General features: G+C 41.0%; 1 protein-coding gene across 1 annotated transcript in view; it reads left to right on the plus strand.

Moving 5' to 3' along the window:
- The window catches only part of LOC149870708 (uncharacterized), a 248,949-nt gene that overhangs the window by 178,600 nt on the left and 42,585 nt on the right, over positions 1-27,764 (plus strand). Inside the window, exons 17-26 of the mRNA XM_090036721.1 lie at positions 8,993-9,055; positions 11,190-11,258; positions 14,809-14,853; positions 17,763-17,807; positions 18,836-18,913; positions 21,616-21,639; positions 23,154-23,198; positions 25,454-25,498; positions 25,751-25,831; positions 26,856-26,918. Of these exons, the coding sequence (XP_089892847.1) occupies positions 8,993-9,055; positions 11,190-11,258; positions 14,809-14,853; positions 17,763-17,807; positions 18,836-18,913; positions 21,616-21,639; positions 23,154-23,198; positions 25,454-25,498; positions 25,751-25,831; positions 26,856-26,918 (558 nt within the window). The remainder of the gene's footprint in view (positions 1-8,992; positions 9,056-11,189; positions 11,259-14,808; positions 14,854-17,762; positions 17,808-18,835; positions 18,914-21,615; positions 21,640-23,153; positions 23,199-25,453; positions 25,499-25,750; positions 25,832-26,855; positions 26,919-27,764) is intronic.

Consider the following 27,764-nt stretch of genomic DNA (forward strand, 5'->3'; position numbering starts at 1 on the left):
AAGAGTATTTACTATGGCATTCTTCAGGATATATGCAATTCATTATACTCCATCAAGAACTATATCCCCTAAATCCCCCAAAGCCATGATTTCTTTCCTGGAAAAAACACCAAAATCCTAGGGAAGTGAGAAAAGGCTAAAGTATAAGTGGAATACAAGATGTGAATTCTGTTCCCTCCCCTCCCCCCAAACTATTATTAGTTCAAAGTTTTATCTAATAGAAAAAGGCTATTTTACTGGTTTTTAAATTTTCTTCTTTGTCAGATAAAGTCAGTTCAAGTTCTGAATCTGTTTGAGTAATTTGAGAATCCAGTTTGCAGATCTATGTGTATTTAGAGATCAGGGATTTTGTCAACCACAAAAATGAGACCGGGAATCAATAAGCTGAAAGTACCCTCTTGATGTCACATCACCAAAAATATCCTAATTTTTAGTTAATTATTAGTGAGTAAATGCATTTGCAGTTCATTTTTAATAGTAGCAACAAAACCTTAAATGTATCATCTCACCTGTTTCTAGAGGAAAACAATTTTGGGAACAGGTCATAGAGTCTCATCCTTTTCTTCTAGTAAATTAGCAGATTAATCATGGCAAAAGTTGGCTGCTGTAAGGAAAAAACAAGACTCTTATTACAAAAAATGTTTTTACTGTAATTCTTAAAACCAGGTGTCATGCTGACTTGAAGTCTCATTAGCCTTTAAGTAAGAGGTACTCTTTATAGCTAATGCATGCAAAATCATGACACATTTATCAAAAGTATTGCTTATAATTTTAATGCCCTTGCAAATTTGTACATGCCTTTTCAAGCAGACTCTACCTTTTTTAAAATGAAAATTGGACTCACTAAAAAGCAAAAAATGTTGTTGAAAACAAGGCCTGGCTAAGTTGGAGGTTTGGATTTTTAACTATACCTTTTTCCATTTTAACTTTCAATGAAATTTTAAAAACCAGTGAATGGCTAACAACATAAAACTAGAGCCTTTTTTTCCTAAACTGAGAAAGTGTTTAGATACTGGGGAAAATTAGACTAATAGTCTAATTAGAGTTTCATAGGTGATGAGTGAACCAGAAAACCTAACAGGGATGCCAATTTTAAATTAATGTAAGAAAATGTTTTTTAAAGACTTCATAAAATTGGGAATGTTGTTTATGAGGTTGCATTTTACCCTCTTCATCTCCTTATTATGGTCTTACGTAGTGCAACATTCTCACAGAGTTCAGTCAAGATAAAGTCAGCGCACTAATGGCCTTCACAAGGAGAAAGAGGAAGGTATAGTTCTGTCTGATCTCCATAGTTTAAAACCAGCTGAATTTCTGATAAATCTTTCCACTGGAACTGAATTCTACAAAATCCCTATGGCAAATTCAGGCATGGTCTGAGCAAATGTAAATGTGTTGATTTCAGTGGAGTTGGAACTGCTTAGAAGACATTTGAGAATTTGGCCCCGCTTCCTTTGCACAATAGAAGACTTAACAATATTTTGGCTAGACAGAGATCTTAGTAACAAAACCTGAAGACAGCGGATGTCAATTTCTGGAGACTCAGCATAGAGAGCATTAGATTGAATTCAGACCTGTTGTAAATTAATTGTTTCCATTCAAGTTGCATTTGTGTGTGTGTGGTTTTTTAATCTCAGTCTATGTGTATATATATAATTAGCCTTCAGGAGGGAATGTGATTTATGTTGTGTCCATTTTAAGTATGTCTAAGAGTTAGCCACAAAGATATGACTAGCACAGCCATGTCACATGCTGGCACATCTGTTGGAATGGATGTCAGTATGTACATCCCCAACTGGAAAACAACCAAAGGACTGGTTCTATGGAGAATTAAAGAGCAAATAATTAAAACACCATGTGACTTGGATGCCAAACTTCTGTAACCCTCTACGTTAGTAGATGCACAAATGTGGTGTAGAAAAATATGAGTAGGAGCCCCTGTGAAATTGAGATTCTCTTGTGTCTATGTGTAAAGTGGGTCATTTGCTGAGCCAGGAAGTGGTGTTTCTATATAGTTTTTAATATCACAGTCATCATCAAAGTATGCAAGCCCTGGGCATTTCAACCTGACTAACATCTACTATATGCTCTTTGTTTGTTCATCCTCTCCTCATAGGGAGAAGCATGTGCTTTGGAATCTATCACTTTGCTAAGAGTTTTGTTTGCTGTGTTGTTGTTATTTTTTTGAGAGGGGAGGGGAGTTTGGTTTTGGTGGATGGGGTAGCGTCCATCACACACAGCCACCAACTGAGACCTCCTAGACCTTAAACCAGTATTTCCCAACCAATGTGCCACAGCACAAATGTGTGCTGTGAAAAGTGAACAGGCATGCCACAGAATTTTGCCATGGCAATGAGCTAAAAAGGTATGAGGATGGCGAATGCCTTAACAGGCATGCTGCAGAGAATATTTATTAATGTAAGTATGCCTTGGCCTGGAAAAGGATGGGAAACACTGCCTTAAACGACATCAATAAAGTACTGCAACAATAATTTCAAAGTGTCTTTAATATCTTAATTCCGTAACAGTGGAATATTTTTCATGTGCCCTGCTAGAGGTAAGAATTGTGATCTGAGCATAATCCATATTTTTTAAATGATGGTATTTTGTGTAGAATAGGTTTTTTATTTCAAAGGTTTGGTTTATTTGTGAAAAATTCTGACTTGGATGGGAAAGATCTTCTTATATTCAATAAAATATTAATGCTAAAAGCAAACACTATTTACACATTCAAAATAATATGTATACTTGCCAACGAGTTAATAGTTGTTGGATATATGATTAATGTATATGTTAATCTTCCCAGCATATTTCGTTTGTATTTGAGACTCATGTACTGTAGAAATATACTTTAGGCACCTGAAACGGAGTAAGCCTCTATATAAGTTAACTGAAAATAATTCTGTTATGTATATGAACTATGAGATGAAGAGTCAGCTCAAGTCAATAAGCGGCTAGAAATCTATTGCCAATAAGTTGCAGTGTAAATCCTTCAACAAATTAATGGTGATTAAAAAGCAGCTAGTGCGACAGGTGATATTTTCACCACTAGGGTGTCTGAAAACAAAGTACAAGTTTGAACAGATTACAGCTTCTATAAAAGCTGCAGCAAAATGTCAATTTGTTGTCTGCAGAGGCTTTAGAATAACAACGAGGTTTGCAAAAGGCATCTTGTAACTTGTCATTTGCTAACATGGCAACAGCACATTGCATGAACAGTCACATGGGAGGAAAGAAGGGGTGTGGATTATTGTTTCTCATGATTTGATGTGATGTCTTTTAATGGTTTAAAATCTTGCTGTTCGTACAAATAAATGATTCCACGTCTTCCATACAAGGAAAGCCATTAAGAAGCTTGTTATATGCAGACATCACATTAGCTGTGGCTATAACTGGTAGAAGTAGGAATTGCTCAAAACCCTACAAACAGATTATATTAAAATATTTGTGGGGACTGCTTGGATCTTTTACTCTTTAAAATGAGAGTTACTACGCAATTATTTTATAATTGCACAAATGAGGTAAGCTAAAATGAAAACAGGCAATCCTTAGGTTATTTAAATCAAAGTATTACTAAGAGAAGAACTACTGATTCTCTAGAAAAGGCTGGTGGCAAATTTCCTCGCATAACCGTGCTTATGTGGCATTTCACCTCCAGGGTCTAGTAGGGGCCTAGACCAATTTCTTGCTTGTAGAAGAGCCTTAATAGGTAAAAATTCCCTGTCACTGAAAGAAACTGCTACATTCAAAACATGAATGTTAAAGGTCATCTTGATTTTCATACTTGACTGTGTTCATTTCAAGGCATCAGAATGCCAGAATACTGTGGATCATTTTAACATTGGCATGGTTTTTATATGCTCCCTTACTGCAAGCAATATGAGCCTATATTTAGAATACATAGCCTAGATTACAAGCATTTATCCCCAGCATATCATGCCTGTCTGCAATGAAGTAAATGACAACTAAATGCATATTTCATTCTTCTCATTGTGATATTTTTTAAATGACGAAGCAAACTGGATCCAGTTTATTCTTATGATTTCTTTAATGAGGACTCAAAGAGCAAAGATGATTCCTCATCTAGGATGCCATTCACCACACTACAGAAGATCCCTTCAAGACTTCTTTTAAGGGAGAGGACCTTGCATTAATGCTCTGTTTTGGTGTAAATTCTGCTCATTTTACCTAGCTAAAAGAAGTGTTTGCTAAGCTATAATACAAAGAAGTTAGCTGCATTAGTTTGAAGTCAGGCAGAAGTAGGGCAGGGTAGACATTAGGCTTGTGACAAACGTTACACTTAACAAACAATTAACTTGTTGGTTGTATCTTAAAGCAGTGGTCTCCAAAGTGGGGTGCGCAAGACGATCCATTGGGGTGTGGGAAGAAAATACTAGAACTTCTATTTCTATTTCTATTTATGTAAATATACATATATTGGGGGTATGTGCTCAAAAATTTTTTACTGATAGGGGTGCGCGATCAAAAAAGTTTGGAGACAACTGTCTTAAAGTGTAACCCAGCCAGATGTTCAAGTGATTAATGGTGCAGTAAAACAGGAAACCAGCCACAAAGTTCTTACACAAACTCTGTTGCAACAATTCTGTGGCTGGTTGCTATTGCAGTGTTGCCAGCTCTCATGATTTTTGGCATTGTCCTTAAATGCTTTGGGAATGTGAAAACCTTAGCTCTGTCTCCCGAAGTGTAGACTTTAAGAACAACACCAAAAATCATGAGAGTTGGCAATGCTGCTATTGTGCCTTAAATTGAACGTGTAGCCAGAAGGGTACCAATCTGCTAACAATCAGCTAATCATCACTGGCTCTGGGGGCTGCACAGGAGCTTAAACTGCCTATGGGTCTCAGGAGCCAGCCAACAGCCAGCTGGTTGTCAGGAACCTTGCCAGTGCAGGGGGATCTGCACTGGCAAGTGTCACATTAGGATCTGATCCCTAATGCCAAAATCATGCCTTCTGCCATGCACATGTGGCATGGCAGGAGGTGCAATTTTGGGGATCGCTAATTAGATCACATCATGCCTTCAAATGTATATGTCAGCAGGCTTAGAAACTGGGGCTGCTTGCAAACATTAAAAAAAAACCAAAATGGTGCTCTATTTTAAACTTGGTGTGTTCCCATACTGAGTCCCATGCATGCCCAAAAGCAGCACACCTGACATCTATAAAGATCAGGCATTTTAGAAGGGCTTTTTTGGCACTTTTATCTAATAGCTGATTGAATCAGCTTTAGCTAAAAGCCCCCCAAAGCCCTGCTGTATAGATGCTGCAGAGCTGGGTCGAAGTAATGTGCTGCTACTTCCAGTAAATGGTTGTTTTTGTTGGGGGGGGGGGGGGAAGGGGGGTGTAGGGGAGTTAATATCTGCAAGCAGCCTACCTAGTTTACAGAAGCATAAGCATTCATAGGTGACATTTTATGTAATCAGATGCTGACGGTGCTAGCATAAAACAAATAGACTGTTGCTAACGGAAGCATATGCCTCTCTGAACCAGTTAGTCTCTAAAAGCACCACCTTAAACTATAGCAGATCAGCATGTTTGATAGCAGGTATGGCAAAACCTGGTCACACTTTGTTTGCATCAAAGTGTATTTTATCCCACAGTACTTGGGGATTGAGTCTGATTTCACTTAATAAGACTAAATTAGGAGAAGCTGCTGTGACATGCATTGTTACAAGGCAGGGTAGGTAAGTACCTTTATAGGCTAAATAAGCTATATACAGAGAGAGCACACCAGTCTAAAATAACTGTAGGTGTCATCAGAATCAGGCCTTTAATCTTATATTTTTATGGCACTGTGCTGGCTAGTTTTGAAGTGTCACCCATTCTTTAAAAAGATAGTTCTTGGATTTTTTTTAATATAACCCTTCTGTGGTGTTTGCATCATGGACTTCATGATTTCTCCCTTTCCTCTGCATTGCAGGGGCATCAGCATGTGTTACTGAGATGAAACTGCTTGTTTTCATCACATTTCATACATCACTGGCAATACTAATCTGGATGGAATCCCATTTACTTTATTTATCTGAGTGGCATAGATGATAACACAAAGCAGGAAGCCAGTATTGTTTGCAGGAAGATGAATATACATTGTTTTACTTGTAGATATTTTCTTATGAGTAACTGGCAGAAAAGCCAGGGATCGTCTTGCTACAGTTACCTGCACTTACTATACAGCACAGAGTGTCCTTTATGGACATTTTCTGTCATCCCAGTCTGCTTTAGAGGGTTTTAAAGTTTATTAAAACATTCATATGGAAGCTTAATTTTGCTTGCTAATCTTTTAACATTCAACAACTTATTTAAGTATACTAATTTAGGAGACTATGTTAGATTCTGTTTGTTAGCCAAAATCTATATATTCCTATATACTGAGTTTTTTGACATACAAGACCTCTTTCCAGAAAATTGTGTTTTACATGGTAAACAATAATACTGATTTTCTGCCTGGGACAGAAGCACCCTGCTTTGATTTCTGCTCCACAGTGCAGTAGCTGTTGTATATTAGGAAAGCTGAGAAAGTCAATTGAATTAACGGCTTCTTGTTCACCACTGCACAAGTGTTAATAAATGGTTCTCCTTTTTGTGGTCTTGACATGACACATTTTTTAGGGCAGTTTCACTGTCTGCTAGCTACTCTAGTCTCTTTCCTCCTATTTTACAGTCTTGGAGGCTCTTTAGCTCTTTTCAAAACCAAAGATCCAATATTTGTGACCAGTCTTTAGGAACAGGTAAGATTTTAGCTTTAGTTAAGCAAGAACAGGAGGGTGGTGCAGCTGAAGATTGGGCTCTGATCCTGCTCCATTCAGCCATAACTCCAGAAAGAGAAGTTTCTTCATTATACCTTTCAAACACAAGGTGCATATTATATCCCAGGGTCTGTTGTATGAAAATATGATATGCCTCACAAGCACCATTAATAGGTGCCATAATTTTTTCTGACACCTGGCCCATCCAGAGCTACACTGAACTCCCTGCAGATTACTCCTGCTATAAGCACAAATAAACCCTTCAGGTAGGTTTTAGTTAGGAGTCATTCCTAAGTCAGGGTTACAGTTACATAAAAATACATGGAATAAAAGGTCCCTATGCCTCATCCCAGAAGAGATCTAGGGTTATGATAGGCTGCAGTTTCCAGTTTGAAAGAGTGGGAGGAATCTGATTTATTTGCTCAGATTTGTCCACTACATTTATCCTAGGCCCAAGGTATTTATAATAATTGGTTTTGATAAAATATTAGATAAAATATTAATATTAAATAGTATTTAATAAAATACTAAAATGAATCATCTTAAATCATGCAGTTAAAACCACAGACCTCTTACTATATGATCTTACTTTCTGTCACAAAATAACTTGCAAAGCAACTTCTATGCAGCTTTTGGCAGAGGCCAGGGTTGTTCAGCAAGAAAAAATGTGTCAGTCATCATCTTGCAATCTCTGATGTTTCTGATAAGGTCCCATATACAGTGTCCTGCTAGAATTGAGTCCAGAAGTGTTGCATTAAGATCTTTTGATAACATTGCTAAACCACACAGCTGATAGAAAATATTGGGTGATGGGAATGATGCACTTTTCTATAGAAATAATAATCAACAGGTTTAGTGATAAATTGTCCTGGTAGCCATGTGACAGCTAATGTTTTTGGATATTAAAATAATTTTGAACTGTCAATCATGTTCCTGATTTTAAAGTAAATTATTGAAATTGTACCTTTATTTGCTTGCTGTCAATAAAAGGGAATGCTTGGCACCACACTAAATAACCTGATGGTTATTCTCATTGATATGCACTAATATATTTACATTACAAAGGCTTAACATTTAAACCACAAGGTCATTTTTTATTATTGTAATATGTCCTAAAAGCAATAAGAAACACATGCTTCTGCATTATTTATTCCATACTCTTTTTCTCTCTTTCTCTTTTTGTTTTTGTGCTCTATCCGAACTGCTGCTCCTTAATTTATTTAATACTTTTTGTCAGATTGTAGTGGCTAATTGAAAATTAGATTACCTCCACCCTTACTCAAAGAGAGGAGGAAGGAGGAAGGTCCTCATGCTTCCCTTCCTCAGCCCATATGGTGACTCTGGCTGCAGTGGGGCAGAGTAGAGGCCACTTGCTGTTTGTTACTCCCTTCTACAAAGGTCACGGTGGAGATACAGGGGGACAGGAAATAGGAAGAGTCCTAGACCTATCCCACCTACTTGCTGGCCTGGGTAACCATCTGGGTAGAATGGATGAATTAAAGAACTACGGGAAAAGGCATGAAGTCATTTACTCTTCAGGACAAGGTGGGAAACGCAGGAAGAATAGTAGACTTTTGTGACTTCTCATATTACACATCATTCTTTGACCTACTTTTAGAGAAATGCAGTTACATACCACCTCATACTCAGGGCAGATTGTAAAGTTACTGTTGAGACTTTATCATTTGGGTTTTTTTAATGATTTGTTTTAGAACAATTACCTGTTGTATTTAGGGCCCAGATGCCAGTTTAAACACCTACATGACGTACATACTTCCCTATCCATCCCCATGCCCCAGTGAAAATTGCAGTGCAACAACTAAACATGCTTTATTCAGTGTGAATAAATGAACCTGAACTTGTGAAACAAAGAATTGCTTGGAGCCTCTTTCTTGCTTGAATCCTCTGTATTAGTTTTGCTTGGATGGATTTTTATTTAGTAAAATTGCAGTATAATCCATGCAATATATTAACAGTTCTTAACTTTGCAAAAGCAAGCTTTGATGCCTTCCAGCTCATTTGCTTTTCTTAAGCTTTGGGATGCTTTGCTGCAAGATATTATACTGATGGAAACGTCCCTGATTAATTGTGTCTATCTCTAGTTCTTGGATCACAGCAGGAAAGCCATGAGGGATCAGGGGAAAATACCATTAGAAATACAGTGGTGTTATTGTAATTATTTCCTCTGTTAAGTAAATAATTTTCTGACATGTTCTCATTTTTAAAGGGTGAGCCAGGTTTCATTGGTCCACAGGGAGAACCTGGGCTACCAGGATTACCAGGAACAAAGGTAAGTTTAACATTTCCCCACTTCTTATATCAGGATTCTTTATGCCAGTGTTCAAAGACAAAGTTAAGGGCCTACTTCTAAGTTAAGGATGAAAATTTTTACAAGAATATGGTACTTATCAATCGAGACGTATAAGGCTAGGGACAGAAGTTGCACATAAAACGGTTTAAGTGATCAGAAACCAGTTTAGACCTCGAACAGAACAGAAGTTCAGTGCACATAAGCTGCTTTCAAAATGTCTGAAACTGGTTTAAGATAAATCTGGTTGAATGTAGTATCAGACTTAACTGATTTAGGTCAAACTGGTTTGTGGAACTTCTGTCCCAGACCCCTTCCTGGTTCCATTTAATTCACAGTTGCCCAACATCCCAGGATGCTTTGTAGCCCTAGGCTGGGCTAAGCTGGACTGCCTGCTTCAGCAAAGCAGGGTTGGCCCTGCCCCTCTGCTCCCTAGCCAGAGCACTATCACTGCTCTGGCTGGCTGAGAAGCAGATGGTAGGGTGGGGTGGGAAACCCAGCTTGGGACTGTAGCCTGGTCTGCCTGGTAGGGACAGAGCAGCTGTTCGCAGGGTTTTTCCCTGGTCACTGCTGGAGTGGGGGGTAGACCCCGGGCCAGGCCAGCAGAATGAGGCAGAGAGAGGAGGGGCCTTTAAGCCTCCTCACTCTTCCACACAGGACCCCCACTGGGGTCTGCCTGGCAGGAGCAGAGCAGCCCCTGGCAAGGTTTTCTCCTGCTTGCTGCTGAAGCAGAAGGGGTGAAGGATGTGGCCAGACATCAGCTGGGGCCAGCACGCTGAGGCAGAGAAAAGGGAAGTAGTGGGGTTTAAACCCCCTCCTCCTCCTGCATGGCACCCCACCTGGGGTCTGTTTGGCATGGGCAGCGCAGCCCCTGCCAGGCTTTTCCCCACTCATCACTCAAGCGGAGGTGGTAGGGGTGTGGCCGGGGACGTGGCCAGGTTTCTCATCACACCCCCACACCCTCTGCTTTGATGGTGAGTGCAGAAAAGCCTGGCAGGGGCTGCTGTGCCCTTGCCAAACAGACTCTGGGAGAGGGGATTTAAACCTGCCTCCCTCCCCTCTGCCTCAGTGTGCCAGTCACTGGAGCGGTAAGTGGAGCAACGCCAGGCAGGGGCTGCTGTGCCCCTGCTGAGCAGACCCCAGCTGGGGTCCCGTGCAATTGTTACTGTTCAGTCATTTAGTACTTGCTTAAGGTTAATCTTAAAGTTGTATTCTGCACTAACTGGAGTAATGGAGTGCTTTTTCACTCTTAGCCCAACATACAGTCTACCGTAGTGGTCAGCTCTTGAAGTAATACAGGCAGAATGCTGAGTCAGTGTCTGTTTTTAAGGGAAAGGAGAAGCTACTGAAGCAATATGGGGCACTAGAAGCTTTGGAATAAATCCTGTATTCTTACAAGGAAAGGACAGAAGCACCACAACTGCATGTACTATATGTATTTGAATCCAAGACAAGGTTTTCACCCCCATTCAACATAGGAGGGAAAGCTCTTCATCTGAGATTCGAGTGGGAGGGTTGGGAAGGAGAAGAAAGAGCTGTTGTGGGTCCAGTCCTGCTCTGACCTGGGCTTGGAGTTGGAGTCAGTCTTAGTCACTGCCCTGTGCTCCTCCCTGACTCTGCCCCATGTCACCCTCTCCCCTCCTGCCTGCTCCCTGCCACCTTCACCCCCACAGCTGCCTGTGCCCTGTGATGCCTTGCCCTGACCACCACACCTGCTCACTTGCTTAAATACTAAATGATTATGCAGTAACCAGTGTTACTGCGGAGTACTGTTGCCACGGTTTTTGCCAGACGCTACAGCGCAGTAGCATCACTGCATGGCTAGTGCCTGGCAATGCTACTGTGTAGTAGCAATGAGCTAGTGTCTTGTGTAGATGCACCTGCTGTTTCTCAAATAGTGCAGTTTTGGTTAACAAACACATGATTGATGGCATTGCAGAAAATGTCCACTTCTGCATTAAGAGTACTTTATATTTCTGTAGAAGTTTTCCTTTCCATAACTATCAGGGGGGCTTTAAAATCTACCCTTACGTGGTTAAATTTAGTGAAGCTGGCATCATAGTGAAAGGCTACCAGTGTTTTGTGATATTTAAGTGTGTGTTGTAATCTGTGACAGGGTGAAAAAGGGGAGTCAGGACCTCCTGGGAAAGGTGAACGAGGTGAACCTGGAGCTGCTGGACCAAAGGTCAGTCCAATATTACACTGAAAATGTTTTGTTAGTTTTGCATCTATGAACATGCAGTGACTGCTTCTTAAAAACACAGCCATGAGATTTCAAAAGGAAGCATTCTAAATTCAAACTGTGTCACCCAGAAGCCAGTAGCAGTTTTATGTTTACAATGGCAGACTAGAACATAAAGGGAGCCCATGATTTGAGATGTAGGGAGCTGGCCCTGTGTTGCTATGAACATTTATGGAGCTATGAGCATTTACTCAGCTAGTGGGCTCCCCTGAAGTTTCTCATTTTAGGGAGCCAGGTTTGCCCACTTCAGCCACAGTTCAGAGAGAATGTATTTTGCAGGCGCATCCACACACGCAGGCACATGCACTTACAGCAGCTCAGATAGCAGCGGCACAAATTTGTGCTGGAGATTTATGCCTCAGCACATGTAGCTGAACATTTCCTTTGGTGTGGGGCAAATTGTGCCATTTGGGGCAAACTGACTCTGCCCAGCTCCTCCCAGATCTTCGGGCAGGGGTAGCTAGAGACTGGGACCAGCATCTGTGCTAGCCCCAATATTATAAAAAGCTGCCCTAGCGAGCAGCTCAGGGCTGCATGGCCTTAGGAGCTTCTAAGGCCTGGCCAGTTGGTATCTGGGGACACTAGCCCATTCTTCCAGCTGGACTGCTGAAACAACCCTAACCTAGAGTGGCCTCTGCACCCTCTACCCACTGCAGCAGTCTGGCAGTGGCCTGTCTCTGAACTGCTGCCGCCAGCGACAGCATCCACCCCCTTGGACCTGCAGCTCCATAGCTGCGCACCTGCAGACCAAGATGGGAACTGCACGGGCACCTGGGCTCTGGAACAGGCACTGCAGCAGAGCTGCCCACACCTCAGGACCAGCTGCCAGTTGGCTGTGGCTGCACAGCTGGCCTTTGGGTAGCACTCCTGTCATGTCTTCTGGTGCTTCCACTCTGCTATCTGGGTAGCTATCTCCCAGAAGATATCCTTGTTGCAGTGGCCCACTTTGAACTGTCAAAGCATGTCCTCCTGGCCCTAAATGGCCAGGAGGTCAGCTACCTTGTTTGCCCTCCAGCTGGGTGCCTGGTGCTGTCCTTGGGCAGGGTCCTCTGCCCAGATCCCTCTACTTGCCTCACCCGCAGGGATCCTAGTGTTCCCTGTTTAAAAATTGCAAAGTCTTTGATAAAAAAAAAACAAAGAAACAAATTCTCTCATTAAATACCCAAAATCCACTTTCTTCCACGGTTAAAATGAAACACCACTATATATATAAAAAGATCTGTTGGGCAATGTTTTATTGATATGTTTACAATTTTTAAGCAATTTGGAAGCCTACCACTGCCTCTGTCGTTGTAATAAAATGAATTCTAACTATCTTTGGTGTTTGCTTTTGGTTTTTTATCATAGAAAAATCAGAGCTTCCCCTGCCCCTTTGCCCACCGAACGGTGACCTGCCAGTACCCTGCCCCTGCCCATGCCCTTGCCTCTTGCTCCCAATTCACAGCCTCACCAGCACCCCTCACTCCTGACCTGCAGCCCCTGCCTCCCCACACTTGTTCCCTCCCAGCAGCAGCTCCATCCAAAGAACTAGGACATGAGTCCAGCTGCAACTGTCCCGCCAACTACTTTGTGGCTCTGAGCAGTGCCAGCCCTTACTGTTCTGCTCCCTGAACCTGTGTCCAGGCCTCAGTGATCCCCGTGCTGTTCCTGGGAAGCCCTCAACTGGGGCTCAGGGACTGGGCTGGGCAAGCCCCTTCCCTTCCACGCTGGCCTCCCCCTTCTTAGACTGCTCTAGGGTGGCAGGAGTGCTGTAGGCCTGGTTCTGGTGGCTTCTCCTTCCTGGAGTACTTCCCCATCCCCAATCCCCATCTCTGTGTCTCTCTCACACACCCCAGCTGCCACCTCCACCCCTCGTCCAGCCCATCACACCTCCCGAGTAGTTCCTGGGACCAGGAACCCCTGCAGGCTGGGATGCAAGTCCCAGCACTGGTGTGGACATGGGGCAAGGCTGCAGTGTGGCAGTTGCCCCTGTGGCTACAGCTCCTGCCAGCAGATCTCATCCCATCTGGTGGCTGGATATGCACAGTGTGAGATTTGTGGGAGGGATGTGTGATATGTGGGGGGGGATGTGCAGGGGTAGGTTGGGTCTCCCATCTGCCTCCCCACGGTGCACAGCCCCCGTACAGCAGCAGCAGCCAGCAGCGGGCTGTTAGGGTACTCATGGCCCATTGCCGGCAGAGCTCCCTGGCAGTGCACGGCGTTGCCTGAGACCTTGGGGATCCATGTGGCATACGGAGCCAGCCCAACCCACTGGTGTGCAACTTCAGGGAGGACCAGGCCAGCTCCTGCCATTACCTGGGAATCCTGGCACTGCGTGCAGGAGCCACATACCATCAAGCCAGGCTGGCTCCAGGCTCCAGCCTCCACGGAGCTGACTTGGCCTGATGGGATATGGGGCACTTGGAGACAGGAGCCATCCCAACCTAATGGTGCATGGTTCTTGCATGCAGTGCTGGAAGCCCTGGGTGATGTCAGGAGCTGGCCTGGTCCTGTGTGAAGGTGTACACCAGTGGTCCAGTTGGCACCAAGTGCCACATGGAGCCCCTGGGTCTCAGGTGGCACCACACACTGCCAGGGGGCTCTGCCAGCAGTGGGCAGTGAGCACCCTGATGTCATGATGCTGGCTGTTGCTGCAGGGGGGTGGGTTGGGGACCTCCCCCACATCCCTGCTTGCCTGGGACAGAGCTTGGGTCCCAGGCAGCTCCAAGACACTCCTTCCAGCCTTGCCCTGCTTCTATTTGCTGCAGCACATTGAAGCAGTGTGCTGGAGCAGCAGAGACATGCAGCAAGCATAGAGATGCTCTGGCCGGCTGCTAGAATGTCTCTCTGGAGGACCCACCCTTCAGTTGCTTCAGGACGTTCTCCAGGAGTGCACCCTGCACCACTTTTTCCCCATTGTGTATTTTTTTGATACTGGGACTTCTTGCCCACGTGATTGGACATGGCCCATGTGCTTGTTTCCTGAACTGTAAGAAAAAATGAAATAATCCTAGGCATATTTATATTCTCTTAGAGATCTCAACATTAATGCAACTAAATTTTTCCACTCTTGGTTATGTCTAGGAAACATTTAATCTGTGTTCCAGCTACGTCTTTATTCACCTGATTTTTCTGGGAACAACATTGTGGCAACACTTTATTTGAATAGCAAAATCCTATAAACACTTGAAAGGTCTATTTAGTGATCAGGTTTGGGGGAAGGGCCTGACAATGCAATGAGCATCTCTTACAAACTAGGCTTACTTGCCTCTATCTTATCCAAATAATGGTAAGAGAGTAACCAGTATGATTTTTGTAGAAAGATAGAACCTGCAGAAAGTGCAAATTGATGCTAAATTATTAACTAAATTCAGTATGTCATGATGTTGAGTCTATGAAATAAAGTGTTCTCACGGCCCAATTACTAACAGTCATTACTAATTTATTTTTTGTCTACTTATTCCTTTCTCTGACATTTTTCTCCTGTCCGTCTTCTGTGGCTTCCTTCATACAGGGGAAAACAGGCGAACCTGGAACTAGAGGCCCAAAGGGGTCAAAGGTCAGTGGCACCTGCATTATGTTTAATGGCAAAACATGATTTCTAAGACCCATCATTAGTAACTTTACATATAACTGTTGTTTCAGTTTAGAAAGAAATAGGATCTGATCCTATAATTTTTAAAAAGCGGAAACATCCAGAGCTTCCTGCTGGAGTTTAACTTACATTTTCAGCACCAAGCCCTGTATATTTTGTACATATGCTTTTCCTCTCTCATACCATTTTAAAACTGTGAGTCCTCCTTTGTCCACTCTTTTTAACATGTATGATTTGATTTCTGTGTTTAACTAATGTGTCCTAATCCATTTTCTTTGGGGGTGGAAAAGAACTGTTAAAATTTTAGGCTGATAAAATAACCACTGAGAGGGTATTTTCTTTAAATACAAAATAATTTATTTTTGCTGTTCTACTAATACCCTGTTTGGCACTTGTGACCAGTTATTTTGAATTATGGTGTAAGAGTTCTTGGCCCCTCCAACAGATCTTTTAGCTAGCTAAAAAACTACGTTGTGCCAGGGCAAAAAAATTAAAGCTTGAATTCTTTAGTATCGTAATGGATTTTAAGTAGATTTTACAGAAGACTGTACTTACTGTTCTCTGGCGTGGCATCAGGACTACTTAAAAATATGTCATAAAATTACATAAAACTATGGGGTCAACACCACATAAAACTATTTTTCAGTTACTTTTTAAAAATTCTTTGAGAGAATGAAAATATCCTGGGTGTGTCTACAAGTGCTATTAGTGTACCTTAAAAGATATAATGCACCTTAAATCCATTAGAATAAGGTACAGTAAACTGCACCCAGGAATGTGTCTACATGTGTGCCCACATTAGGAGCAAATTTGCTCCCAATGGAAGCAGATTAATCCAGGGCTGCTTCTGTCCCACTTCCCTGCTCTGCCCCTCCTGAAGCAACCAGGGAGAGCTCCAGTCTCTCCTGGTACCAAATCCAGGCTGTCAGGAGAAATGAAGGTCAGGCCTGGGCTCTGGGAAGTAGTGGGGAGCTGTCCCGGAGCTGAGAGGAGCTCCCACATTCGTGGAGGTTGGGATCACAGCCTGACTCCATAGCTCTGGCTTGGGGTGATGCCCTGTGGCCAAGCAGCAGCAGCAGCACCCTGAGCTCTCCCCTCACTTTGCTTGCTGGGGAGCACTCTGTCCCTGGTCCCGGTGTTGCTCAACTCCAGGCTCCTCCCAGGCATGGGAAGAGAACAGGAGCCAACTGGGACAGTGGCAGGGCTGAGGAGGCAGAGAAGCTCTCTGTCCCCAGCCTGGTGCTGCAAGGACTGAGAGCTCCCCCATATCAGCACTGCTCAGCTCCCGGCTCCTGGGAGAAACCAGGAGCTGAGCAGTGCTGGGACTAGGGATAGAAAGCTCCCCTCAGCAAGCAAAGCACGCCCAAGATAGTGGAAGCCCAATGGCTAAATTCAGTGTGTGCAGAATTAAGTTTTTGTATGCTTTCCACTTATAGGTTCTGAGTGTTGGCTAAAGGGGGTCCTTGGAAGTGTGAAGGGCAAGAGGTTGATAAAGGAATTAAGCCATCAAAGGTGCACAGAAAGAAGAGAGCTTCCTGAAGAGCATTAGGGAGTGCTTTGAAACTTACGGTGCTAGAGAGAGAATGGAACTTTCTGGGCTTACTATCGATGGTTGCCTACAATAGTAGGGCCTGGATTTGCTCCAAGTGGTCCCATGTTCCTGTGTTCCTCTGAAAACATGATCTGTTTCTCTGACCTACATCATTGTGGGATCTCATCACCTCCCATGTAGTCTAGCATATATATCCCAGTGCAGAAGCATGACAAGTATTATCTTTATTTTTCTTTTACAGAAAGGAAACAGTGTTACAGATTTTCAAGAGGTTTAAGGAGCCTCAGTATTTTTGAAATTCTGGCTCAGAGCAGTTAATTGACTTGCCTAAATCACACAAGAAATCTGTGGCAGAGCCGAGAACTGAACTCAGATTTTTGAGTCACATGACAGTGACTTGGTCTCAAATTTTAGTCCCTGTCAACAGGGCCAGATGGAAGCATCACTATGATCTCTTTTTACTATGGCTTACTTTTGCCCTATAATGCTAGTCAGTAAATAATTTTTGATCTGACCTGTGTCCCAAGAACCAAGATAGGTCAAAACAGTAGTAGAAATAGCAGAATGTAATTAAATATACTGACATGACCAAATACAAAAGAGCTGTGAAAGTGACTGTGAATTGGATTTAAGTTTCTGGCATAAAGTTTCCTCCATCCCTCCAAGCTTGTTAGTGATAGCTAGGAGGAAAAAGATTAGAGCCAGATGAAAAATATTTTGATCCCACCTGAGATACTGTGGCAAAGGAATCATCGAGTGTTGATAATAATGTAATGTTTGTAAAGGAGGCAGTGACTCATAGGAAGTTCTGAAGCTTCAGTGGGAATAATGATCCCAGAAAGAAATGCATGTGCAGTTTGGAAAATCCTTTGGAAGCAGCTTTGTAGCCAGACTGCCAAATGACTTACTCTTACGATTTTTCTTAAAACTTTTGATAATGCGGAACATGCAATTTCCATGATATTAAGACTAGAGAAGTTGTTTAAATCACCTAATTTGCAGTCTGCCTTTTATTTGATTGTTCATTTCTTAAGCCAATCCAATAATGGTGTGCATTGGAAATGGTTCACCCAGCTAAAGTCAGCTCTCATACACAATCACATTAGTCTTGTCACTGCATTGACTTCAAAGACTTATACTCTACTACTGAAATGTCAAAGATTTTTAAATCATATTTTGTCTTAAAATTAAATATTTTTAATTTTCTTTTAAATATGGCTGAGTTTTAATAGGGAGAGGAAAATAATGTGAACTACCAACACCAAAACAGTATCTGACAAATTGTTTATCTCTCTTGTTTACAAATATCACTTTTACATAGGGTGACACTGGTGACAAAGGTGATACAGGTGCACTAGGTCCAAGGGTAAGTACATTAAATTTTAAGTTGTGCGGCAGTACTTGTTAAACTTGGTTGTGGGTAAAGTTGGGCAATGAAGAGTGTTGCTATCATGAGTTCTGTATTGATAGGGAAGAGTATGTTATCATATAGCAGATTAATCAAATTGTCTGTGGTACTTTTTGGCGAATGCCTGCTCTGCATTGGCAAAACACTGATTTTCAGCTGAAGTTTAAAGTGATGGTCTGGATCTAACGTAAAAAATGCTCTGTTCTCATCAATTTGAAAAATCACTTCTGTACTCAAACTTCCTTTTATTAGGAAGATCGGGAATGTTGGGTTGTGAGATCTTGAGGCACTAAAACAAAAAGGCACTCTGTTTTTCTTCTGTGAGAGTGAGGCTGGTATATCACTCCATGGTTTTATATAGTGATGTTACCCAGAACAATTCACTGTGTTATAATTTCCTCACTTATATTTATCTTTTTTGTTTAAAATGTTTTTCCTCTTAAACAGCCCCTGATTTTACATTAATTTTGCAACCTGTAATTTTTTGAAAAGTCTACACAATTATAAAATACAATGCAGCAAAATCAAAAGAGCAGGAACAAATGTGAATGAACCATGTGGGTATCAGAAAACAATCCTCTCAACACTAAATCTGGGAAAATGATGAAGAAAAACCTGCTTGCAATAATTTGTTTAGATGAAGGTTTTTGCCAGCACCAGCTCAACTGTATTATGAAAAGGGATCAATATTTCTTTTAATTGATCAAGTGAACTTCACTCCTTTGAAAATCCTTCTAATGATAATGGAAAATATAAGAAACTTTGCAAAGTTACGGTCCTGAACAAAGACACCAGTCAGACCTAAAATTAGTTTCTGGCTATCGTTTCTATACTAGGTCAATCCAAAACTTGAATTTTAACATGCTAAAGCTCTGAGGATTAGGGAGCTCTTTTAAACTAAAGATAGATTCAACTAGAATGGAACCATCAGTTATTGTGAGTTGTGGCACTTGATTGAAATGCAGTATTTGGGGAATGTATTACAGGGCCCACCTGGACAAAAGGGTGATCAAGGTGCAACAGAGATCATTGACTATAATGGCAACATCCATGAAGCTCTGCAGGTATGTTAGCATGAAGAAGCTAAAATGTCTCAAGGCAGCTTGTGCATAATTATATTTCTCTTTTGTATAGGATAGAAAATCAAAGGTTTGCTGGGCCTATTAATCAAGAATGTCCTTCTGGGCTTAGAAGCTAGATGCTGTTTGGAGTTAGACAAAGAGGTTCCTTGATACAATTTAGCTGAGTGAATTAACTCCACATCCCCAGGACTGTGCTGACATCATCTGATGAGGATAGAACTGATTCATAGCTGGCCCCAGTGCTATTAGCGCTGAATTCATCTAATAAACCACTTATGCAGGCAGGGCCCATGGAAGTGTCTGCTTTTCAATTTAAGTAGTATAATATTAAGGTTTTTCTCTTTGTATTTTTTTGTCTTCTTCCTTGCCCTACAAAATGTAAAGAGCAGAATATTTGAGATTTAGAAACCATGTGACTGGAATCCATTAGCAGACTGTGGATTCAACCACCAACTTGAATATGTTAAATAGATTTAAAGATTCACCTTCGTACTTATTGAGCTCCAGAAAATTAATGTCTAATAGTTTTCTGGAAATGGGGGATGAGGAGAACTATGTAAAATGTAAGTACATGTTCGTATGAAAGCAAAATGCCTAGGTGATTCTCAAGCTGACGTGATGAGAACAGTGGCATTAGGATCACTCTGATTTATATCGTCATCTGCACTTGGACCCAGATTCTGAGCTGTCCAGCCCCGCTGAACTGCATAGGTTTACATATGTATGACTCATGTCAGAATCGAGTCCACCGTGATCTGTTCATGCTCTTACTGAAGTCATTCAGATTTCTTTTCTCTGAATTCACTGGATTCATTGAATTCACTGGATCATAAGATCCAGCCCTGTGTTAGTAATTTATTTCTTCCCCCAGAAAAATAAAAAATAATAAATCCCACCCTTTTGAATATAACTTAAAACCGCATATTTTATCATTAAGAACAAGCTCATTGAACAAGCTGGTTTAGGATGACGTATTGTAAATAATGTCATCAGTATCTGATCAGGAGACAGAACAGTTGATAGCAGTGAGGCTACTTCTGTAAGGATTGTATAAATAAGATGATGCAGGATCTGTCAGGTTGCACTATTCTTGGCAGCTACCTGCCCAGTTCTGAGAGACAGCAGGTACTTATTCTCAAATTTCCTTGTGCCAAATTCTTAGAGGTTCTGGGACTAGCAACTGCCACTGAGTCTAATGGGAATTTTCTGTATTGAGCATCTACTTGGCATTATCTCAGGATTTGACTGAATGATTTAAGTAGAAGTTGACTGAGTTCACAGGATCTAGGTTGTCTGGCTGCATTCTTGTAGACTTTGGTAATAAATCATCAAGAAGCCCAGAAGGCCCAGAACAATTTACAATTGCTTTAGTTCATGCCTCCTGCAACATTTCATGTGTCAGTGGAGAATAAGACATCATAGTCCATAAGAACTGAAATTGCCTTCACAGTTCCAGCAAGAGCCCTGCTGAGTTTGTGGAGCTTTGACTTAGAGGACCAGAAACAAACTGTGTAACTGAACCTCTCCTCAGATCTTTTCCTATAATCCTCACAAAGTCAAAGACAGTAGCTGGAAGTAGTTTTTCCTTTGTAGCTCATGTAGATTCAGATGCCTTAAGTATTGAATATATAATATACTAATGAAAATGAACACTTCAGTGTGCATATGTAAACTCTATATTATTATGTTTGGTTTAATTATATTATTAATTTTGGATAAGATTCAAGTTTTGAGCAGTGTCAACTGTGTAGTTCTTTATAAAATTGCAGGTGTCAAAAAGAATCTCATTTTGAGATGAAAACATTAAGTTTAGGAATATCTTTGGTATAACATAGGCACACAGTGAAAAGAATTTTAAAGATGAAATACCATATGGCCTGTCTGTGCTAGTATTCCCATTTCACATGGGGAAATCTGTGTTGATAAAACAAACAGTGTTTGGGTCTTACAGTGTTCAAAAGACTCAACCAAGTAATGTCTAATTGCCTCCAGCTATTTTTACTACTTGTTGCCTGTACTATCTGGACAAAATAAAAATCACTGATCGAGCTATTTTGTCTTCTCTATTACAAAAACATTGTTTTGCCTGTTTCCAAATGGTTTAAATGGAACTGAAATTAACATGGCTGATATAGTAGATCAGCAACTTCAAATTTAGCACTATCATTTCTAATGCCTTGGTTTATGTATTGGTATCACCACTAGTATCACAGCTCTGAGAACTGTAATTTTGAATTAACCACTGATGCAAAACCAGGATTTAAATTGTACCAGAGTGACAACACTTAATTTTTTTTATTAAGTCCTCAGAAAAATGAAACCATTGCAGATTAACATATAGGTATACAGAAGTCAAAATCCCCCCCCACAAACACCCCAAATTCTGCTATTGTTAAAGTACATCATCTTTGACCCTGATAACTTGATGACAAGATCCAGCTGTCTTTATCCCTATTAAATCCCAAATCAATGGGAGTAAAGCATGTGGACAGGAGAGCAGGATTGGCAGCTCATGCATCATTATATTTATGAAAAGGTCATGACAAGTGTTATTTGAACTTTAGCGCAAGACACATGGTCTTGTAGATACAGCACAAATTAATAATAGTTCATTACTAAATAAGTGCAATATTCAGTGTTGACTTCTGGTAACAATGTCTTTTGTTAATACATTTTGCCAACAGAGGATTACTACTCTAACTGTCACGGTAATTTCTACTGCATGACTTACTGTGCTTTGTAGCTGTTTTTTTGTGTAGTAGCATGTTCATAATTCTGCCAATTTAAGAAGTGTCTTCATTCATCTGATATTGACCTTGTACATTTTGACGTATGTCTCTTCACTAAATTTTTCCTTATTGTTCAGCCCCATTCAACAATAGGCCTGATTCTGCTGCTCTTGAATTAATGAGAAAAATAACATTGATTTTAAAAGGACACAAACTGGGCACATACATCTCCTAGTATATCTGTCAATATCCATCAAGGGCCAGATGCCTGGTGCTAGATTTACTCTGTGCTTAAATCTCTTATTAATTTAAATGAGAGTTTTGCCTGCACATGAAGGACAGCATTGAACACTGGATAGCACTTTTTTTTTTTTTAACCAGCCTTATTTTTCAGGAAAGACATTCTATTAAATCAGATCAGGTAGAAACTCCTCTTGAGTTATCTTCCTGGGTATATTTTTTTTTCCTCTCAAAGGTGTTCCAGTTTAGATAAACAGCTATATATTAGATGAGGATTTAGCAGTTTCAGTTATGGGTTTCTCCTGCCCCACTCATCAGATACATTTAAAAGACATTTTAATTTCAAATACTAAAATTTTTCCTGCAGCTCAGATCCTGCAGAATGATCCATATCCCCCAAGGAGGTGTTCAGAATTAAGCAGAATCAATCTCCCTCTCCCTTGCCCCCCAGCTAAAGATTTGATCAAATTAAGAACTGCATTTTCCCACATACCATATGTCCACAAATAAGACATGCTTCTTGTTCTGAGAAGGCAGAATTAAGAAAAGAAAAAAGATGTTTCCAGTCATGGCCACATGGAACAAGCACAAAGCCTAATCTTCAGCAGTTGGCAGTAGTTTTTGGCTGGTCAGCCACACCTACTTTGCAGCAGTGGCTGCAAAAGGGTTAAAACTGTAACTGCTGCTGAAGACCGGACTCTGCCCCTCCCTCCATACAGCTGCCTGGTGGTGAGAGATGGAAGAGAAGCAGCAGACATTTATAGCCTCTCCAATTTTGGAGGACTTATGTTTGGGGCAGATGTGCATGTGGTATGCAAGTAATTATGGTAGTTGTATTCCATTTTTGTTAAAATGTTTGTCTCTCCCATTCCATTAGTCCTGTTTTTGCCATCTCTGCAGACACTATTACAGTATCGATAGGTTTTTGTTTGTAATGCACCCCTACTGTGTACCATTCAGAACAATAAACAATCTTAAATGCTACCTCTGCTGAAGTAGCAAGGCAAAAGGAGGCAAGTTAAATGTTTAATGTCATTGTAACAGAGGCTTGTGTGTGATGACACTGTCTGTTGAGAGTTATCATAAATTAACACCCTGCTTATAGTTGGTGTTGGTTCTTCCATGTGTTAATATTATTTTCTTAGAAAACTAGGTTGTGCTTATTAACAGGGGTGAAGTTCACACTTGTGTGTAGATGATAGTCTTCAAGAACTTAGTTCAGAAATAACAGACTGGTTTCATTTTGTCTCTAGGGTCCACCAGGGCCACCAGGACCTCAAGGACTACAAGGACTAAAGGTTATCTTTTCTATTTTACACATCCTCTGCTAAATGTGAAAGCATTCTTGGTGTCCCTTTTTGCTTGCCCATATGGTTTATATATATGCCGGAGGCTGCATATACTCTATAGGGCAGCATGTCTCCTTGATATATTAAATGATGGGACATATTTCAGATTAGGCATGCTAACAGATTTGGCTGCAGAGCACAGGGGCCTGGCTTGGAAATTTCACCACCTAGTGACCCAGCCCCATGATCCCAGCCTCACCCACCTCTCCCACTCCTGAACACTGCTCCCTGCCTGCCTGAAGCCCCACAGTGGGTTTTGGTGAGTTGTTCCAGGGGAAAGTGGGGAGGCAAGGTGCTGACCTGGCCCGCAACAGCTCTTCAGAACTTCCTGTGTGGCCCTTGGGCCCAAATAATTGCCCATCCCTGCACTAGATGGTGCCTTCCCATGCAAAACTTACCAACAGTGGGATATATAAACTTCTGTTTTGGCTTGTTTGGCAGGCTGGGTAAGGTCTCTTGCATGCTGGATGCAACCTATGGGCCATAGCTTGCCAGCCCCTGCTGTAACACACTAGACTGCTGCTCTGAAAAAGGAACACCATATTCCAATCCCACGATTTGCCATCACAATTAAAAATGCACAGGCAGTTAGAAGACTGGCTACCACCATAGGCCATCTACTACCGTTCTCAGCCACTGTTAGGGCAGCCTCATATATGACACTTGAGAGAACCAGCATTCTGTCTGTGCTGATTTGGCAGTGATACGCAGGGTTGGATGGGTAGTGTTCTGCTTTTCCAGGGTATCCCCACAAAACAAGACTGAGTCTTCCTGTGTTCCTCAGTCAGGAATATTTTTCTTTCATATAAAATATTTCTAAGCATAGAACGTTTATTAGTTGCGAGTCAACATATTCTGATAGTTCCAATATATTCTGTACAATGATCTACAAATATAAGTGATGGGTTTCAAATATATATTGATGTTCAAATATAAGTGCAAGCTTTAGGAACTGAATGCAAAGCATTTTTCACGTGGAATCCTGTTTATGACATGTAAATCATACAGTTGTGCTTATGAAGTTTTTTAAACAAAAAACTGTGTGAAATAAGCAACGGATCTTTTTTGCACTCATGTTGAATATTAAGTTAAGTGATAATTCTCATGGCCCTTTAAACTTATAATGTAGCATAATATAAGCTCTATCAAATCAGTTTTAGACAGCAGTAAATTACAGGTTCTTCTGAAAAACAAGTAGTTTGTCATTCAGCCTATCCTGGAAACAGTCATTTGTCTTAATTTTATGATTCATTGTGCCCCATGATATGGTAGGAAAAGGCATTCATTTCTGTTTATCCAAAAATGATTTTTAAATCTAAAGGTTTTTAACCAGATGCTGATATAGATATGAGCCAATGTAGGAACTTGTAAGAAAGTGGCCTTTGTGTTGGTTACAAACTGACATGGGGCCCTCCTGATATGGGGCACAACCCCTGAGAGATTCTGCAACTTCCAGTTAGGGAAGCGTTGCAAAGCTTAAGGTGTATGGAGTTGCAGATGTTGCTCCCTGTTCTTTGGGTATTCTTTCTCCTCCTGCATTCATGAGATAAAGCAGAATCAGGCTAGATAGAAAGGTCCAGCTTACTGCCATACAAGTCAGCTTTTGCCTTAGGAATGGCATTCAGGAGTCAGTGCGTAAGTCAGCATGTTTGTTATTGGCAGGCTCTTTCCTGCCCAGACAGCCAATTGAGAGGCAAATATAAACAGAAAAATTAAAGTTTCTTTGTGGTCCATACTTTTTCACCCAGGCTGTTAGCACCATTCTTGAATATCCTAAGCTTTTGACCAGGGTCCTGAATATGTGCTCACTGAAGTTATTTGCAAAGGTCCGATTGACTTGAAAGGTACAGGATCAATGTTCTGCACAGTGGCTGTTTTTTTAGTGAACTCTCCTTGTCGTATAGGTCAGTCAACTTGCAGACATTTGAAGCACTCTTCTGGTATTCTAATGGGGCCAATTTTAGGCTTGATGTGTATAGACAAAGTAGCAAATACATTTCCACAAACATCTACTAAGAGAATATTTCTCTTTCATGATCTCTATAAGGTCATATTTCAGTGGCTTTAGTAATTACTTAATTTGTTGTCTGCATTTGATATGTAAGGCATGTTACTAGCCAGCCTAATTTCTTTAGCATGAAATATTCCCATCAGTAATTGGAGTATTTAGGAGCCATAACACAATTCCATAAAATGTTTTGCAGGGTGAACCAGGATCTCCAGGAATTCCAGGAGCTGATGGGGATCAGGTACTGAGTACATCACCTTGTGCCAGATCTAGTGAATCCTATTTGAGGAAACTATTACATTATACATGGGGTTGGAGGGTGAGAATCTATATAGAATGATAAAATAGGGAATGCATTAATTCCTGTTAATAAAAACTCCAGGTGTTGGTGGTTTATCCTGTATACTAGGATAAAACAAAGGTCAAATTAAGGACTTCAGTGATTTGTCACTGTCGCACAAGACATTTGCCTGATAAAAATATGATGTTTCAGGGTCCGAAAGGCTCAAAGGGAGACATGGGTGAGCCTGGCATGTCAGGAGAAAAGGGTGGAATTGGACTGCCTGGCTTACCAGTAAGTATTAAAAATGATTTCCCCTGAAAATCATTCAATTTTCATAACTGGCAATTCTTAGTGTCTGTAAATTGCAGAAATAGCATAAAAAATTATAAATTGAAAATACAAGGAGGCTATACCTGGTCTAGGCAAACCTATGACCACTAGATCAAAAATTATGTGTAAGAACTTTCCATTCTGGTTGTTGTCACAGAATCATAGAAAATCGTAGAAAATTAGGGTTGAAAGGGACCTCAGGATGTCATCTAGTCCAACCCCTTCTCAAAGCAGGACCAACCCCAACTAGATCAAGCCAAGACTTTGTCTATACAGGTCATAAAAACCTTTAAGGATGGAGATACCACAATCTCTCTGTTTCAGTGCTTTACTGCTCCTGGTGAGAGTTTTTCCTAATATCTAACCTAAACTTCCCTTGCTTCAGCTTGAGACCATTGCTCCTTGTTCTGTTATCTGCCACCACTGAGGACAGTCTAGCTCCATCCTTTTTTTAGCCACCCTTTAGGTAGTTGAAAAGAAAAATATTCTTGTATCAGAAACTTCTGTGGCTTCCTCACATACTCAAGGAAGTAGAGAACATGCATCAACATTTATGGAAAATCTTGTATTTATACAGGGATTCATTATATGTATATACACATACGCAAATGTACAAAAAATTTGCAAGCACACAAATGATGAAAGCGGTACAAGAGAGAACATTTTGTAAATGTCATGCTGTCTGAATTATCTTTATTTTAGCCATATATACAACCATTACTTTTGTTAACTGTTTGGTAGCCTAACAGTTGATAGATACTGTCTTTTTTTTAAGTATATATTTACAAAATATTTTGCTGGGTTTGGAAGCCCTGCTTAGGTAAAGAGGTACCATCCATTTTAAGTAGTACTATAGTTTTATGATTGCTTCATGAAAATTGTAAATAAAATATTTAAGCAAAACAATGTGCTTTTCTCTAGACTGAATTCCATTGTTATCAAGATTGAACATATTGTTAAATGCCACTTTGTGATGATTTTGTAGGGAGCCAATGGTATGAAAGGAGAAAAAGGAGATGTTGGTTTGCCGGGTCCTCAAGGTCCTTCTGTAAGTCTCCCCATGCTGTCACAGGACATATAGCAGTGGTTCTCCAACTTCCCATGTGAGAAACGCTTTGCACTACAGGAGAGTGGCATCCTTGGAAAGCCTTCCCCTTCAGCCTCACATTTCCTACTATTTGGGTTTCAAAATGTTACACCCTGGACACGTCTACATGAGATGCTACACTGCCATAATGACATGCTATGGTGACGTAGCATCAGCATGCCCAAACCATGATGCCACCACTATGGTGCCATTGCAATGAGCTCTCTCACTGTAGGGCATAGCTATGGCAATGTAGCTGCTAAAAATAACCATGTGCCATACTAAATGACGGTGCAATAACAACTGCACGGTGGGGGCACATGTAGATGCACCCCCTGAGGACAACCAAAAAGAGTCATCTGGGATCCATTGGGTGATAGTATAAGTGTATTAAGGATTCTGGAAAACAGATCCATTGTTTTCCTAAACTAGACTGGCACAATATGGTTAAAAACCTGCTAAACATGTTGGTTCTGTTCCATATCCCGACATAATCCAGTGACAAAAGTTCCATTGAATAAATGTTTAGAAAGATAATACACGGAGATAAAATCGTTGGGAATTTCCGGTCTAAGCAATCTATCTTTAGGCCTTGTACAGTGAATACCTCAGAGACACCCGCAGAGCAGATTTTCATTTGGCTATCAGGATGAAGACAAGAATGACATAGGACCCAATCCAAGCCCCTCTGAAGTCAAGAGAAACATCCCACTGAAACTATTGGGCAGTATGTCAGGTGCTGTAGAGGCTTGAGCCCTTTTAAATATCTTGCAAATATTTCTGCATGTGTGTAACTTCACTGGTGTG

This window comes from Crocodylus siamensis, chromosome 2 (genome assembly GCF_052110815.1).
Source record: "Crocodylus siamensis isolate JL-2025a chromosome 2, ASM5211081v1, whole genome shotgun sequence".
Classification (NCBI taxonomy): Eukaryota; Metazoa; Chordata; order Crocodylia; family Crocodylidae; genus Crocodylus; species Crocodylus siamensis.